We start from the raw sequence: 14,871 nt of genomic DNA on the forward strand, positions 1-14,871 counted from the left end.
GCCATTCTTCTTTTAGCCACGAGGTGGGGCACGGCAGCTACAATTCAAAGTAACATCACGTTATTGTACACAGAGCTGGTTAAATTAAATAAATGTAGTTAAACTCGTGTATTAAATTGATTGCAATAATTATTAATTAATTAAAATATTTTAAAATATATTGTATTATTCCTGACATGTAATTAAAAAGTTGAAACGTGCAAAAGTCGTATTTTTAAGTTTAAAAGCACTGAATGTAAACGCACTAGATTGTACTGTTATAGACTTGTGAGAGGGTCGATACTGCCCGCTTGGGGGTCCCCACATGAGAACCGGACGAGCGGTGTCTCCTTTCTACTTCTATCCCCGCCCCCTGGCCCAGTGAGACTTTACCCCCAGTTTCATCCAGTCCAACCCGCTCTGCCTCAGAAGCGCTCTTTGCCGCGCGCGTACTGGACTGCATGCACTCCTCTGTGCTCAATCCACGCTGTTTCGCCTCCAAATCCGCTTTCACGCACTATTTGTGTGTGTGGATTCCAATACGATGTGGAATTAAGTCTTTGGAATTTAGGAGAGGGGGATTGGGAGAACATGATCGACCTGCGGTAGGTCAACTGACTGCACGTTTCTGTTTCAGGTGAATATGAAACTTTGAAATAATTCACTGCATTGCATGAAGTTGGATTTTTCCGTTTTTCAGGGTTTACTTTTGAGACTGACATTGTTCTTATTTATTTTGGTACAAATTTGACAAATTGGGCTGAGCTACAGTGAGAATATGTGTACCCCAGAGACTCCATGTACCTGTTTCAAGAGGGTTCCACCCTATGTATGCTTTCCGCCCTATGTAATAAAACTTTGGTGCAAAGTCACATGATGTTGCCAAATTTAAAACCTCTTCTCGAGGTCATTGGTTTTAGTTACAACTTTAATCTGTTAATGAGTAAACTATAGGAATCTGGGCATGGCCGATTGAACTGCTATCCGTCTTTGTTTGCCCTAAGGGTTGAGCTCGGCTCTCGGCAGGGTGGCGGTATTTGCACGGCGGCCTTCCGGCTGTGACGCAGATAAGAGGACACCCTTAATTGGACCATGGATATCGGCAATGACGTGGATCTGTCTAACAACAACATCATGCCTCTGTGGAAGCGTCGTACGGACAACCACAGAAGCCCGCCGGACTCGAGGAAGCCGCGGCCGCGTAGCTACCACACCAACGGAGTCACGACGGCGGACTTCCCAGATGAGGACAAGTGCGGTTTCACTTTGAGCCAGCCGGCTGAGAAACTGGTGGTCACGTCTCAGGTTGTAGGCAAGAACACGGCGGTGTTGAAGCATGTTTTACACAAACCTTCCAAAAAGTCCAGAGTGGTACGGAGTATAAGTATCGGACATTTCTCCAATGGACGCTTCTCTTTGTCTAAGTTCAAGTCTGATGGCAGTAGATCGGCTTCGTTGGACAACAAAGTGAGTAATGAAGAGTACAACAGAGTCAATCATAGCAATGGACGGACAGTCTGGCCCGACAAGTGTGTCCGCTCTCCTCAAGCACTCATTTCCAGTGTGTTCAGCCTGAACTTGCCTAAGGAGAAGACCCCGTCATATCACGACCTAGCCTCAACTGAAACGGTTCAACACACCCCCAACAACAACCATCTTGAACTGTCTTTTTCATCTCCGTCAAGCCCGTATCCTACAGCGAGACGGACTCCTTCTCACAGCTCTACCTCCAGTATCCCCTCCCTGTCATCCCTCAACTCCTCGGACCCCCCGACACCGCGCTCCTCCTCGCCTACCGACAGCCGGCAGCCCCTCCTCGGACAGTCGTCTCCCTCGCCTGCCGTCTCCCAAGATGCCAGGCGTGCTTCTTCATCTTCCCCCTCCCCTTCCCCTTCCCTTTCCCCGTGTATCTCACCCGCTCCCTCTATCGTACTCAGCACCCACAGTCCCGCCGCCATGAAGATGGGCACCCAGCAGCTCATCCCTAAGGGCTTAGCCTCGGGTAGTCGTCAAAACAAGACCCCCGCATCCGGGCCACAAGGCCAAGGGTTGGCAGGGCTTCTGGGGTTGGACGTTCCTAAGCGGACTTTAAAAACACTCAGCATGGTGGAGAGCGGGGCCTATTTCTCCACGGGAGTCGGGCACGGCGAAGGGACAGATGGAGAAAACGAAAGCCCAGGGACACTCAAAAGAGGGTTAAGAAGTACCTCCTACCGGAGGGCTGTTGTCACCGGAGTCGATCTAGAGGCCCAGGCACTTTCCCAAACGGCCATGAAGGGATTAGATAGCGATAATAAAACTCCTCCAGCCAACTCGGGCCTTCCTTGTATTATAAAGCCCACCAGCCCGGGGGCAACCAAGCCTGACAGCCCTACAACTCCTACTGGCACAAAGAAGACCAAGGTAAGTCGAGCAAGTCTTATAAAGATAACAGTATCATCAAGATAAGCAGATCAAGCACAGGATCTTGTGTGTACCTCAAAGTGGACATTAAGTGGAAAATAAAGTTCGTGTGCTTACACCAGAAATTCAGAACAAAGCCTTACAAGGACATCTATTATTTGATGCTTGGAAGACATGATGTAATGGCAGTCACAAACACAAGGGCTTTGTCATTAGATAGAGGTCAGCAGACAGTTTCTGTGTATGGACAATCCCACGTGTCGTATCCTCTTTTCAGATTCCCGACAAGAAAAACAGTCTGACCCCTCAACGCACCTTTGACAGCGAAGGTGAGTCGACCTCCAGTTCATTTTCAATCCCTTTTCTCAGTCACTAATCCTTTCTTCTTGATGTCTTTCAGAAGAGGAACTGTACCAGAACTATCAGGAAAAGGCCTTGCATAACGATTCGGATGAAGATGCCGATTCCGTGGAGGCACCGGTTGATAACGGAATCGTGTTGCAATACAGACCGATCCGGACGTCCTGGAGCCAGCTTACTGTGGTTAGACATTACAAACACATCTCGGCAGACATTACAAACTGCTCCTTCTGTTGTAAACAAACCCCAAAAGTTTGATTCCATTTCCCCCCCACTCCGTTCACGTCTTGTCTCTTTAGCCGAATATACAGTAGTTGGAATGTTCGCATTCTCAAGAATGCCGTCATTTCCAGTTGGGTGAGTGTCGCTGACAGAGTCCAAGAGAGAGGCAGTCAGTCAGCCAGAGCTCTTTTTGGGAGCACTGCGGAGTCTCATTGCCAATGCGTTGGCTAGCTAATCTTATTTTGTCAGACTGAAGTTATGCATAAAATGTTGCCTTGAGAGGGACGTGCGGTCACCCGAGTTGCGTAATGCAGTTAGAAATCGGAATGGAGGGAATGTACTCTAGGAAGAGATGAGTGAGTTTGTTTATTCCTGGGCATCCTCGCTGGCTTTTTTTTTTTTTTTTATCACTTGGTGGGACGTGACAAAACATGTCAAAGGAAACATCCTGTACTGATGTGAAATGACGTGGCATCAACAAATCCGTTACACCCGTCTGCAAAATCATTAGGCTCCAAAATTATTTTAAGAGCTTCAACCCTTGTAGCTGTCCTGAAAACAATTTGGAACTTTAGTAAGTCAATTTGTCTTCGCGGGCCACATAAAATGATTTGACAGGCCGTATTTGGCCCCCGGACCTTGAGTTTGACACCCATGCTCTAACTAATCCGAGAACCAGAATTACCAGTTGTCTCCGTTGTATCTCCACCTTGCAGTACATTTGGAGATATTTCAGATAAACTGCACAGCTTGACTTCTCAGGAGATTCCCAAATTCATCTGAGTCAATAGCTACTGATTAAACTATGGCTGAATAGTACCAGACGTAATTAATCCATAATCCATTCCTACAAATTCCAGCGAGAATGTGCCGCCATTTTGTAGCAACCCTATATTACAATCTTTAATTGAAAACATCCATAATTTGTATATCATTAAACGAGAACATTTTGAACAAGGCCGATTGGATTACGTGGCACAGCCTCGAGGGATTTACCGGTTTGATTTAGGTTTGTTTGTTCCCAGTTGGGCATTAGGCCAGAAACTTAAAATGAAGCAGTATCACTTCCTGGTGTCTCTCCAGCACGAGGTGCAGTCTTGGAACGTGGCCATTAAGGGAATTTTCTTGCATATTAATTTGAAGTTGAAGGTGCCTCAGGGCTTTGCTGGTGTAATAATCTGAAACTCAAGTCAGATTTTTAATTCAGGCTAAGAAGTTGGCAGAATCAGTTCATAACAGTTCACACCTAGTCCATTCCGAAAGATTTGATTTCGATCAAACCCATTTCAGATTCCTTCTCCGTGCTTACGGCCAAATGGTCCTCAATGAGCACAAACGGCGGGCCGTTTGTTATTTTTACGTCGGCGTGTCATCCGTCGCCATGGGCATGCAATGAAGATCTCGACAACAAGTTTGTTGCCCGTTTCCCGCCGAGTGCGGTATGTTAAGTACTGGACTCATTATGCGCTGAGACAACAGAAGCAATCACAGCACACTCTGGAGAATCCCTGCGAGGCAAATTGAAAATGGTACAAAAAGTGTTTTACTGACTCAAATGTTTTCTCCTAACCAAGGTCAAGAAAAGCGGTGTGTCTGATCGGATGAATCAGGAAGAATGCAAAAGACAAGAAGCTATCTTCGAGGTGATTTCCTCGGAGCACTCGTACCTCCATAGTTTGGAGATCCTCATCCGCATGTTCAAGAACTCGCCGGAACTCAGCGAGGCCATGACCAAGACGGAACACCACCACCTCTTCTCCAATATCACCGACGTCTACGAAGCCAGCAAAAAGTAAGAAATACAAACATTGTTTGCTAAAATTAGATTCTAGTAACTTTTTTGGGCGACTCCTGTGTGTCTCGTAAAAACTTTGCGGTATTTTGCTTTCGGCCAATGAGCCGGATAATTTCGCATTTAATAGCACCTCGACACACTCACTTCCATGCGAGGTGTGTCTATAAACACCACGACATTTGCTTTCTCGCCACATTTTGCAGCCTGGCTTATTTTCAGCTCGAGCGTAGTCGCTACCGACCCCCGACACGGACCAGATTCGGAGACGAGATTAAGACTAAAAGGCGAGTTGGGTTAAAAGCTGTATTTTTTATTCTTGCTTGGGTTGCCAGTTCTTCTATAAACCCTGATTTAGATGGAGACGTTTAACGACGTTCTTAGTCTGGTAACAACAGACTTTTAAGAATCCTGTAAAAGAGCCCAGTTGGAAACGCTGGTCCCCCCCCCCCCCCCCACGAGCTAGCTGAAAGTTTTAACATTGATGCAAAAGTATACGAAGCAGCACGTCCATTCAGATTCCTGGCACCAGAATGTTGTTTAAATATTGTTACACACATTCCTGATAATGATACTACACGCATAAAAATGTTGTGCCATTTTTTTGTCCCTTATGACATTCATACAAAAAAAATGTGTGGGTTGCATTCCAATTGTACTACCTTAGAAATTAGTCATACAACCGGATGTAATTAACTATTTGACGTATATTACGCCGATTTCCTCGCCGCATATCCACACGCAAATTCTTTCCCTCTGTTGGGACTTGCCGTGACCTTCTCGGACACGTCATTCCACACACACCTCATACCCTTCGCACCTACACATTGGGTAGCTAGTAAACATCAGTACCCGCCTCAGGTTAAGAGAAAGCTCATTTATTAGCATTCCTTATATTATCACGAAGCCTGTCATTTTAGCATACTTCCATAAATAGTGGAATTGTACATGGAGTCGTATATTACAGATCCCTCGCTAATTCACGTTACGTTTATCGCGGCTTCACTACATCGCGGATTTTTTTCCCCTAGTTAAAAAAACTTTTAAAAGTCAAAATAAAACTTCTAAATTGAGAAAACATGTGTCTAATTTAGGACAATTTAGTATTGCTCCAAATGTTTGTTTATATTCCTTTAGAGGTCTGTTTTCGCGTGTTAGCATGATCGTGAATTAGCATCTTTCCGCTAACTCGTTAGCCTGCCCAGTACTTCTTGTTGGTGACCGTACTTCGCGGATTTCACTTATCGCGGGTGGTTTTCGGAACCAATTATCCGCGATAAACGAGGGATTACTGTAAATCATGTCAAGTGAAGTTGGAGTTGAAACACAATCAAGTCACTTTCTACCAGAATGACAACGGAAGGAACTTACGCACATTAAGTAGAATCTTCCAAAATACACTTCAGGGACTTTCTTTGTATAGAAGACCGCCCTGCTGTTTTGGTTAGCAACAAAGTTCTTACATACCCTAAATCCATTATTTGTAAAATAGTCTTAGTCGTGTCACCTTCCACATTCCCAACATGAAGCCACAGGGGTCGGGTCAGTGAGTTTTGAGGCCACATCCTTGACCTGAGCTTAGAAGAGATGTTTAGGATAACTTGCTTTGATCCTGTGTGGGCATGTCCTCATAAGGAAGGGGGGGGGGGGCTTGAAAACCATTGTCTCCTATAGTTAGACATACCGTATCAAGGGTGGTTAAATGTCGAATGGCACGCTCGAGTGGAGCAGGGCATCTTCTTTGGTCAAGGTCGCCGTTCGTTGCCTTCCTGTTTGACATCTTCGCATGACTGGCTAAGGCTTTTTTTTTTTTGGATGCTGTTAGAGACCATCTGGTGCTCCCCAGGAAGAGGAAAAGTTTCATGTTGGACCGTGTCTCTATTTTAAGAGGTGTGGAGTTCCTCTTCTGTGATCTTACAAGGGAGAGGTGTTGGGGATGTTTCCTGCCTTGTGGACTCCTGGCTGTGTTATGTCCTGCAACAAAATCTTCTGCTAGCACCAAGCGGAGATGAATCAGCTTTGCATTCTCTGCTATTGTCGTTGATTGATTGGGTGGGCGGCGTAGCTCGGGTGGTTAGCGACATTTTGTTACACACAAGCACTGCCTCAGGAACTACCCCCAAAGGCCGAATATTTGCAAGATGACTTCACAACCCCCCACCCCCCCCGGTTTTGTCTCAATGTGGTTTCTTCACAAGAAGATTCCGGGGAACCTTTACAAGACTAATGTTCCTGTCTTTAGGTTCTTCAAACAGTTGGAAGAGAAACACCAGCAGAACGTTGTGATCGACAGCATCAGCGACATCGTTTGCAAGCACGCCGTATCCAACTTTGATCCTTACGTGACGTACTGCTCCAACGAGGTCTACCAGCAGAGAACCCTTCAGAGGCTCTTGTGAGTGACCGCAGGCAAACACACGTATTATCTTATCTCCTCTGGATTCCATCCAGAATGTACTACTCTCAAACTTTAACCTTGACAGTTTACTCAAGCTACTTTTTCTTACTCCTCCTCATGGTCCAGATCCAAGAATCCAGTTTTTAAGGAGGTACTGAGCAAGATTGAGGCCCACCCTGACTGCAGGAACCTCCCTATGATCTCCTTCCTCATCCTGCCCATGCAGAGGGTCACGCGCTTACCCTTGCTCATGGACGTGAGTGCGATTTAGAATTACGAGACTTTGATTCTTATGTTATTGCACAGTGTCCATTATTGTTAATTTCTCGCGTTCCATTTTCTTTTGCTACAAAATGTGGTGAGCGACTCCCAAGAGTCAACACAGAGACCTCTAGATCCTGAGAAAGTTTCCTTTCGGTTGACTTTTTTTCCCACAGCTGCTCTGGAGTTTCGACACTCTATCAAGCATTGATAAGGCGCCTTTTATAGCCACAATCAACTGATCCTGTTTTATTATTTTTTGCGTGCCCTGTCTCCTGCAGACTATTTGTCAGAAGACTCCGAAAGATTCCGCGCAGTATGAAGAATGTAAGAAGTCGTTACATGCCGTCAGCAAGGTCAGTGAGTAAACAATGTTTGTTATAATATGGAAAACCAGAAAAGTGGGGACCTTTTTTTCTAAAAAAAAAATGTAATTAATTAATTAATAAATCATTCTTATTTTGAGTACCAAATCTTACATTTTTTTATATACCTTCCTCCTTATATATTTTTTTGTAGCTTAACCGAATATTTTTTTAATATGCAGGTGGTAAGAAAATGCAACGAAGGTGCCCGCACCATGGAGAGAACCGAGATGATGTACACCATTAACTCCCAGTTGGACTTTAAAATTAAGGTAGATGTTTATAAAATATGACATATTTAAGAAGTTTGACTAATTTAAGGTTTTGTTTGACCTCGTAGCCTTTCCCACTGGTTTCATCATCTCGGTGGATGGTGAAGCGAGGCGAGCTGAGAGCCTTCGTGGAGGACAACAGTATATTCCTCAAGAGGACGTCGCGGCAACAGGTCTACTTCTTCCTCTTCAACGATGTTCTCATCGTCACTCGTAAGAAGAGGTAAGAATATAAGCCGCCATCGACTGTCTGTCGTTGAGTCAACATAATTAGAAAGGCGATTCCAGCTCAAGGCTAAATACTTCCTGGAAATGATGTGTTTTTGATTAGCATGTCGCGTGGGTGTTTTATGCATCCCAAAACTTCAAATCACTCTCACTTGCTTTCTGGAATCGATCGTCCCCTGACTGGCTCGCTTAAAATTCCTAAGAATCCATGAGAAGGGCGGGGATGAAAAGAAACATTCCATATGATGTTTTTCTGGGAATGGAACCTGGAAGAGGGAGACTGGGTTGGTGTGCGCAGTCCAGAATTTGGACCAGCTTTTGGGAAATGGGAGTACGAATGAAAGTAGCTGTTATAATATTGTTTTGTGCTACAGAGTCACGCAACTTGGCTATGTGCAGGCCGTCAAAACAAAAACACTGCTGAACTATTGGCAGGTTAGAAACAGCCATGACCTCATTTTGGAGAAAAACATGTTTGTTTGCTAGTTGTTAGCATGTCCGCAAATTTAGCTGTTCCTCAGTGGTTGAATGACGGTTCAGGTTGATTACTTGTGAACAGATTCCTGGATCCAAAGTGGGAATATTAAGTGGGAAACAAGACCTGTGTCAGATTTGGCTGTCACGCAGCAGGAAAGCGGGAACACTTACATAACGTCCAAGAATCCATAGCAGCTGGATTCCCTCTCATCTTCACTCCCTAACCTTTTCCTTTATGCTAACCTGGCATATTTTAAACAGTCAATGTTAGCTAATCGCTAATTGTGAATAGCTATTGAAAAAATTGAAAAAATGAAGTAACAGCTAAAGGAATGATGAGGCTAATGCATTGCTAGCAAAACTGCAAGTCCAACAAGGACTTTTTATCAAACTTCACACCCAGAGATGCAGCGGCTTTGTCATTTGAGGAAAAGTTAAAGAAGTTAAGAATAAATTGTACTGATTAATGATTTTTTTTTTTTTTATTTGACCTTTACACCACAATTTCACATATCATCATCATCATCGATTTAAAGTCTGCCGCTGGGTTGGACTGGATTCTCAATATGCCTTTCTTCCACCGGGGACGGTCTAGTGGTTGAGAGTCCTATACTGAGAGAGATTTTTGGAGCTAAACGTTTTACGGCCGGATGCCCTTCCTGACACCAACCCAAAGGGAAATTGATTTTCTGTAGGGGTTGACTCCCTTAGCCCATTCCTCTCCCGAGGAACCCACTGGGCAGTGGTACTATTTAACCCATAGTTGGGGGCTGGTTCGTGGGCACCAGGGCGTGTCCACACACCGGTGGGCCTGCGTGCCGCACGTCTAGGGGCCAAACCTCCTCCAAGTCCCTTGTAGTTTAGCCTGGGTCCGTGTTGTACCCAGTTACCATGTGTCGCCGCGTGGAGGCACTACATAGGGCTTGCTGTTAGAGAGGCTATGTACTGGCAGGGAGAGACTTACGCACTCGGCTCTCCCGTTTGCATACTGCTAGCCAGCGGTGAGGGTTGACAGTGACAAGTGACATGCACTGGTCACTCCACCAACACACTAGACGCATCACAACAGCCCGACTTGGTCTACACTTATGAAGTCAGACACACAGCTTAATATAAACATAAAAAGAATGATTGTATTCTAATTACCAGAACCAACTATGTAAAATAAATAATTTAGCACAAGCACAAGCACCAGCACAGCCACAAGCACAGGCACAAGCACAGGCACAGCCACAAGCACAGCCACAAGCACGGCAGAGCATGGCACAGGCACGGCACAACACGTCAAGGCTTGGCACGGCACCGGCAGGCACAAGCACAAGCTGGCAAGGCAAGGCAAGGCAAGGCAAGGCAAGGCAAGGCAAGGCAAGGCAAGGCAAGGCAAGGCAAGGCAAGGCAAGGCAAGGCAAGGCAAGGCAAGGCAAGGCAAGGCAAGGCAAGGCAAGTCAAGGCAAGTACAAGTCAAATCAAGTCAAGGCAAGGCAAGGCAAGGCAAGGCAAGGCAAGGCAAGGCAAGGCAAGGCAAGGCAAGGCAAGGCAAGGCAAGGCAAGGCAAGGCAAGGCAAGGCAAAGCAAGGCAAGGCAAGGCAAAGCAAGGCAAAGCAAGGCAAAGCAAGGCAAAGCAAATAAATGCATGGCAAGGCATGGCAAGGCAAGGCAAATCAAGGCATAGCGAGGCGAGGCGAGGCAAGGCCAAGGCAAGGCCAAGGCAAGTACAAGGCAAGGCAAGTACAAGGCAAGTACAAGGCAAGGCAAGGCAAGGCAAGGCAAGGCAAGTACAAGGCAAGGCAAGGCAAGGCAAGGCAAGGCAAGGCAAGGCAAGGCAAGGCAAGGCAAGGCAAGGCAAGGCAAGGCAAGGCAAGGCCGAGTCCGAGTCGCAAGGCAAGTCCGAGTCGCAAGGCAAGGCGAGGCAAGGCGAGGCGAGGCGAGGCAAGGCAAGTACAAGGCAAATCAAGGCAAAGCAAGGAATGGCAAGGCAAGGCAAGGCAAGGCAAGGCAAGGCAAGGCAAGGCAAGGCAAGGCAAGGCAAGGCAAGGCAAGGCAAGGCAAGGCAAGGCAAGGAAAGGCAAGGAAAGGCAAGGAAAGGCCAAGCAAGTACAAGGCAAGTACAAGGCAAGTACAAGTACAAGGCAAGTACAAGTACAAGGCAAGGCAAGTACAAGGCAAGTACAAGGCAAGTACAAGGCAAGGCAAGGCAAGTACAAGGCAAGTACAAGGCAAGTACAAGGCAAGTACAAGGCGAGGCGAGGCGAGGCGAGGCGAGGCGAGGCGAGGCGAGGCGAGGCGAGGCGAGGCGAGGCGAGGCGAGGCGAGGCGAGGCGGGGCGAGGCGGGGCGAGGCGAGGCGAGGCGAGGCAGGACAAGTACGAGGCGAGGCGAGGCGAGGCGAGGCGAGGCGAGGCAAGGCAAGTACAAGTACAAGTACAAGGCAAGTACAAGGCAAGGCAAGTACAAGGCAAGGCAAGGCAAGTACAAGGCAAGGCAAGGCAAGTACAAGGCAAGGCAAGGCAAGGCAAGGCAAGGCAAGGCAAGGCAAGGCAAGGCAAGGCAAGGCAAGGCAAGGCAAGGCAAGTACAAGGCAAGGCAAGTACAAGGCGAGACGAGGCAAGTACAAGGCAAGTACAAGGCAAGGCAAGTACAAGGCGAGACGAGGCAAGTACAAGGCAAGTACCAGGCAAGTACAAGGCAAGTACAAGGAAAGGCAAGTACATGGCGAGACGAGGCAAGTACAAGGCAAGGCAAGGCAAGTACAAGGCAAGGCAAGGCAAGGCAAGGCAACGCAACGCAAGGCAAGGCAAGTACAAGGCAAGGCAAGTACATGGCGAGACGAGGCAAGTACAAGGCAAGGCAAGTACAAGGCAAGGCAAGTACATGGCGAGACGAGGCAAGTACAAGGCAAGGCAAGTACAAGGCAAGGCAAGGCAAGGCAACACAACGCAAGGCAAGGCAAGTACAAGGTAAGGCAAGGCAACGCAACGCAAGTACAAGGTAAGTACAAGGCAAGTACAAGTCAATTCAAGTCAAGTCAAGTCCAAGCACAAGTCCAAATCCAAGTCCAAATCCAAGTCCAAGCACAAGAACAACCACAAGCACAACCACAAGCCAGACACAAGCACAAGCACAACCACAAGCACAGGCACAAGCACAGGCACAAGCACAGGCACAAGCACAGGCACAAGCACAGGCACAAGCACAGGCACAAGCACAAGCACAAGCACAAGCACAGGCACAGGTACAAGCACAGGCACAAGCACAGGCACAAGCACAGACAGGATCGAGCACGGGCAAAGCGCTGGCACCAGGACAAGCACAAGCATGCGCAAGCTCAAGCAATGGCACAAGTACAGGCGTGGCGGAACACAAGCAGGCACAAGCACAGGCACAGGCCCAGGTTCGGCACAGTATTGTACGGCTCGACACAGGCACGGGCACAAGCACAAGCCAAGCACAAGCTTAAGCACAGGCACAGGCACGGCCCGGGAGAGCACGGCACTGGCACGGGCGGAAGCACAGGCACGGGCACGTCACGGCACATTAAGGCTCGGCACGGCACAGGCGCGGGCAGGCACAAGCACAAGCTGGCACGGCACGGCACGGTACGGCACGGCATGACACAGCAAGGCATGGCGCAGCAAGGCAAGGCAAGGCAAGGCAAAAGCCAGGCATGGCACCGCAAGGACGGCGAGGCAAGTACAAGGCGGAAAGCATGGCCAGACGACAGAGCAAGGCAAGGCAAAGTTACTCAGGGCTAGGCAAGGCAAGGCAAGGCTGGGCAAGGCAAGTACAAGGCAAGGCAAGTACAAGGCAAGGCAAGGCAAGTACAAGGCAAGTACAAGGCAAGTACAAGGCAAGGCAAGTACAAGGCAAGGCAAGTACAAGTACAAGGCAAGGCAAGTACAAGGCAAGGCAAGTACAAGGCAAGTACAAGGCAAGGCAAGGCAAGGCAAGGCAAAGCAAGGCAAATCAAGGAATGGCAAGGCAAGTACAAGGCAAGTACAAAGCAAGGCAAGTACAAGGCAAGGCAAGGCAAGGCAAATCAAGGAATGGCAAGGCAAGGCAAGGCAAAGCAAGGCAAGGCAAGGCAAGTACAAGGCAAGGCAAGGCAAGGACAAGGCAAAGCAAGGCAAAGCAAGGCAAAGCAAGGCAAAGCAAAGCAAGGCAAGGCAAGGCAAGGCAAGGCAAGGCAAGGCAAGGCAAGGCAAGGCAAGGCAAGGCAAGGCAAGGCAAGGCACGGCAAAGCAAGGCAAGTACAAGGCAGGTACAAGGCAAGTACAAGGCAGGTACAAGGCAAGTACAAGGCAAATCAAGGCAAGGCAAGGCAAGGCAAGGCAAGGCAAGGCAAGGCAAGGCAAGGCAAGGCAAGGCAAGGCAAGGCAAGGCAAGGCAAGGCAAGGCAAGGCAAGGCAAGGAAAGGCCAAGGCAAGGCAAGGCAAGGCAAGGCAAGGCAAGGCAAGGCAAGGCAAGGCAAGGCAAGGCAAGGCAAGTACAAGGCAAGTACAAGGCAAGTACAAGTACAAGGCAAGTACAAGTACAAGGCAAGGCAAGGCAAGTACAAGGCAAGTACAAGGCAAGGCAAGGCAAGTACAAGGCAAGTACAAGGCAAGTACAAGGCGAGGCGAGGCGAGGCGAGGCAGGGCGAGGCGAGGCGAGGCAAGGCAAGTACAAGGCAAGTACAAGGCAAGTACAAGGCAAGTACAAGGCAAGGCAAGTACAAGGCAAGGCAAGTACAAGGCAAGGCAAGTACAAGGCAAGGCAAGTACAAGGCAAGGCAAGGCAAGGCAAGGCAAGGCAAGGCAAGGCAAGGCAAGGCAAGGCAAGGCAAGGCAAGGCAAGGCAAGTACAAGGCAAGGCAAGGCAAGTACAAGGCGAGACGAGGCAAGTACAAGGCAAGTACAAGGCGAGACGAGGCAAGTACAAGGCAAGGCAAGTACAAGGCAAGGCAAGGCAAGGCAAGGCAAGGCAAGGCAAGGCAAGGCAAGGCAAGGCAAGGCAAGGCAAGGCAAGGCAAGGCAAGGCAAGTACAAGGTAAGGCAAGGCAACGCAACGCAAGGCAAGGCAAGTACAAGGCAAGGCAAGTACATGGCGAGACGAGGCAAGTACAAGGCAAGGCAAGTACAAGGCAAGGCAAGGCAAGGCAAGGCAAGGCAACGCAACGCAAATACAGGGCAAGGCAAGGCAAGTACAAGGTAAGGCAAGGCAAGGCAACGCAACGCAAGGCAAGGCAAGGCAAGTACAAGGCAAGGCAAGTACATGGCGAGACGAGGCAAGTACAAGGCAAGGCAAGTACAAGGCAAGGCAAGGCAAGTACAAGGCAAGGCAAGGCAAGGCAAGGCAAGGCAAGGCAAGGCAAGGCAAGGCAAGGCAAGGCAAGGCAAGGCAAGGCAACGCAACGCAACGCAACGCAAGGCAAGGCAAGGCAAGTACAAGGTAAGGCAAGGCAACGCAACGCAAGGCAAGGCAAGTACAAGGCAAGGCAAGTACATGGCGAAACGAGGCAAGTACAAGGCAAGGCAAGTACAAGGCAAGGCAAGTAAAGGCAAGTACAAGGCAAGTACAAGGCAAGGCAAGGCAAGTACAAGGCAAGTACAAGGCAAGGCAAGGCAAGGCAAGGCAAGGCAAGGCAACGCAACGCAACGCAAGGCAAGGCAAGGCAAGGCAAGGCAAGTACAAGGTAAGGCAAGGCAACGCAACGCAACGCAAGGCAAGGCAAGTACAAGGAAAGGCAAGTACATGGCGAGACGAGGCAAGTACAAGGCAAGGCAAGTACAAGGCAAGGCAAGGCAAGGCAAGGCAACGCAACGCAACGCAACGCAACGCAAATACAAGGTAAGGCAAGGCAACGCAACGCAAGGCAAGGCAAGTACAAGGTAAGTACAAGGCAAGTACAAGTCAATTCAAGTCAAGTCCAAGCACAAGTCCAAATCCAAGTCCAAGCACAAGTCCAAATCCAAGTCCAAGCACAAGAACAACCAAAAGCACAACCACAAGCACAACCACAAGCCAGACACAAGCACAAGCACAACCACAAGCACAAGCACAAGCACAAGCACAGGCACAAGCACAGGCACAAGCACAGGCACAAGCACAGGCACAAGCACAGGCACAGGCACAAGCA

At 48.5% G+C, this 14,871-nt stretch overlaps 2 protein-coding genes across 3 annotated transcripts; both read left to right on the plus strand.

Moving 5' to 3' along the window:
- The first annotated feature begins 388 nt into the window (after positions 1-388).
- On the plus strand, positions 389-9,224 carry LOC137839482 (rho guanine nucleotide exchange factor 26-like). Of its 2 annotated transcripts, none has more exons than XM_049724708.2 (10): positions 389-616; positions 984-2,382; positions 2,660-2,711; positions 2,783-2,925; positions 4,539-4,756; positions 6,999-7,151; positions 7,281-7,410; positions 7,697-7,771; positions 7,963-8,052; positions 8,121-9,224. In XM_049724708.2, exons 2-10 carry the CDS (start codon positions 1,072-1,074, stop codon positions 8,277-8,279), a joined length of 2,331 nt encoding a protein of 776 aa, XP_049580665.1. In that variant the 5' UTR covers positions 389-616; positions 984-1,071; the 3' UTR covers positions 8,280-9,224. The 2 variants fall into 2 exon arrangements, with proteins under 2 accessions (XP_049580665.1, XP_068507370.1); XM_068651269.1 differs by having other exon boundaries at positions 389-584.
- A 509-nt stretch (positions 9,225-9,733) lies between these two features.
- Positions 9,734-14,780, plus strand: LOC125971768 (ribosome-binding protein 1-like). Its single transcript, XM_068651273.1, has 3 exons — positions 9,734-10,433; positions 13,397-14,427; positions 14,583-14,780. The coding sequence occupies exons 1-2, from the start codon at positions 10,401-10,403 to the stop codon at positions 14,288-14,290; spliced, it is 927 nt and encodes a 308-aa protein (XP_068507374.1). The 5' UTR covers positions 9,734-10,400; the 3' UTR covers positions 14,291-14,427; positions 14,583-14,780.
- Positions 14,781-14,871: the final 91 nt, after the last annotated feature.

This window comes from Syngnathus scovelli, chromosome 7 (genome assembly GCF_024217435.2).
Source record: "Syngnathus scovelli strain Florida chromosome 7, RoL_Ssco_1.2, whole genome shotgun sequence".
NCBI classification, from domain to species: domain Eukaryota; kingdom Metazoa; phylum Chordata; class Actinopteri; order Syngnathiformes; family Syngnathidae; genus Syngnathus; species Syngnathus scovelli.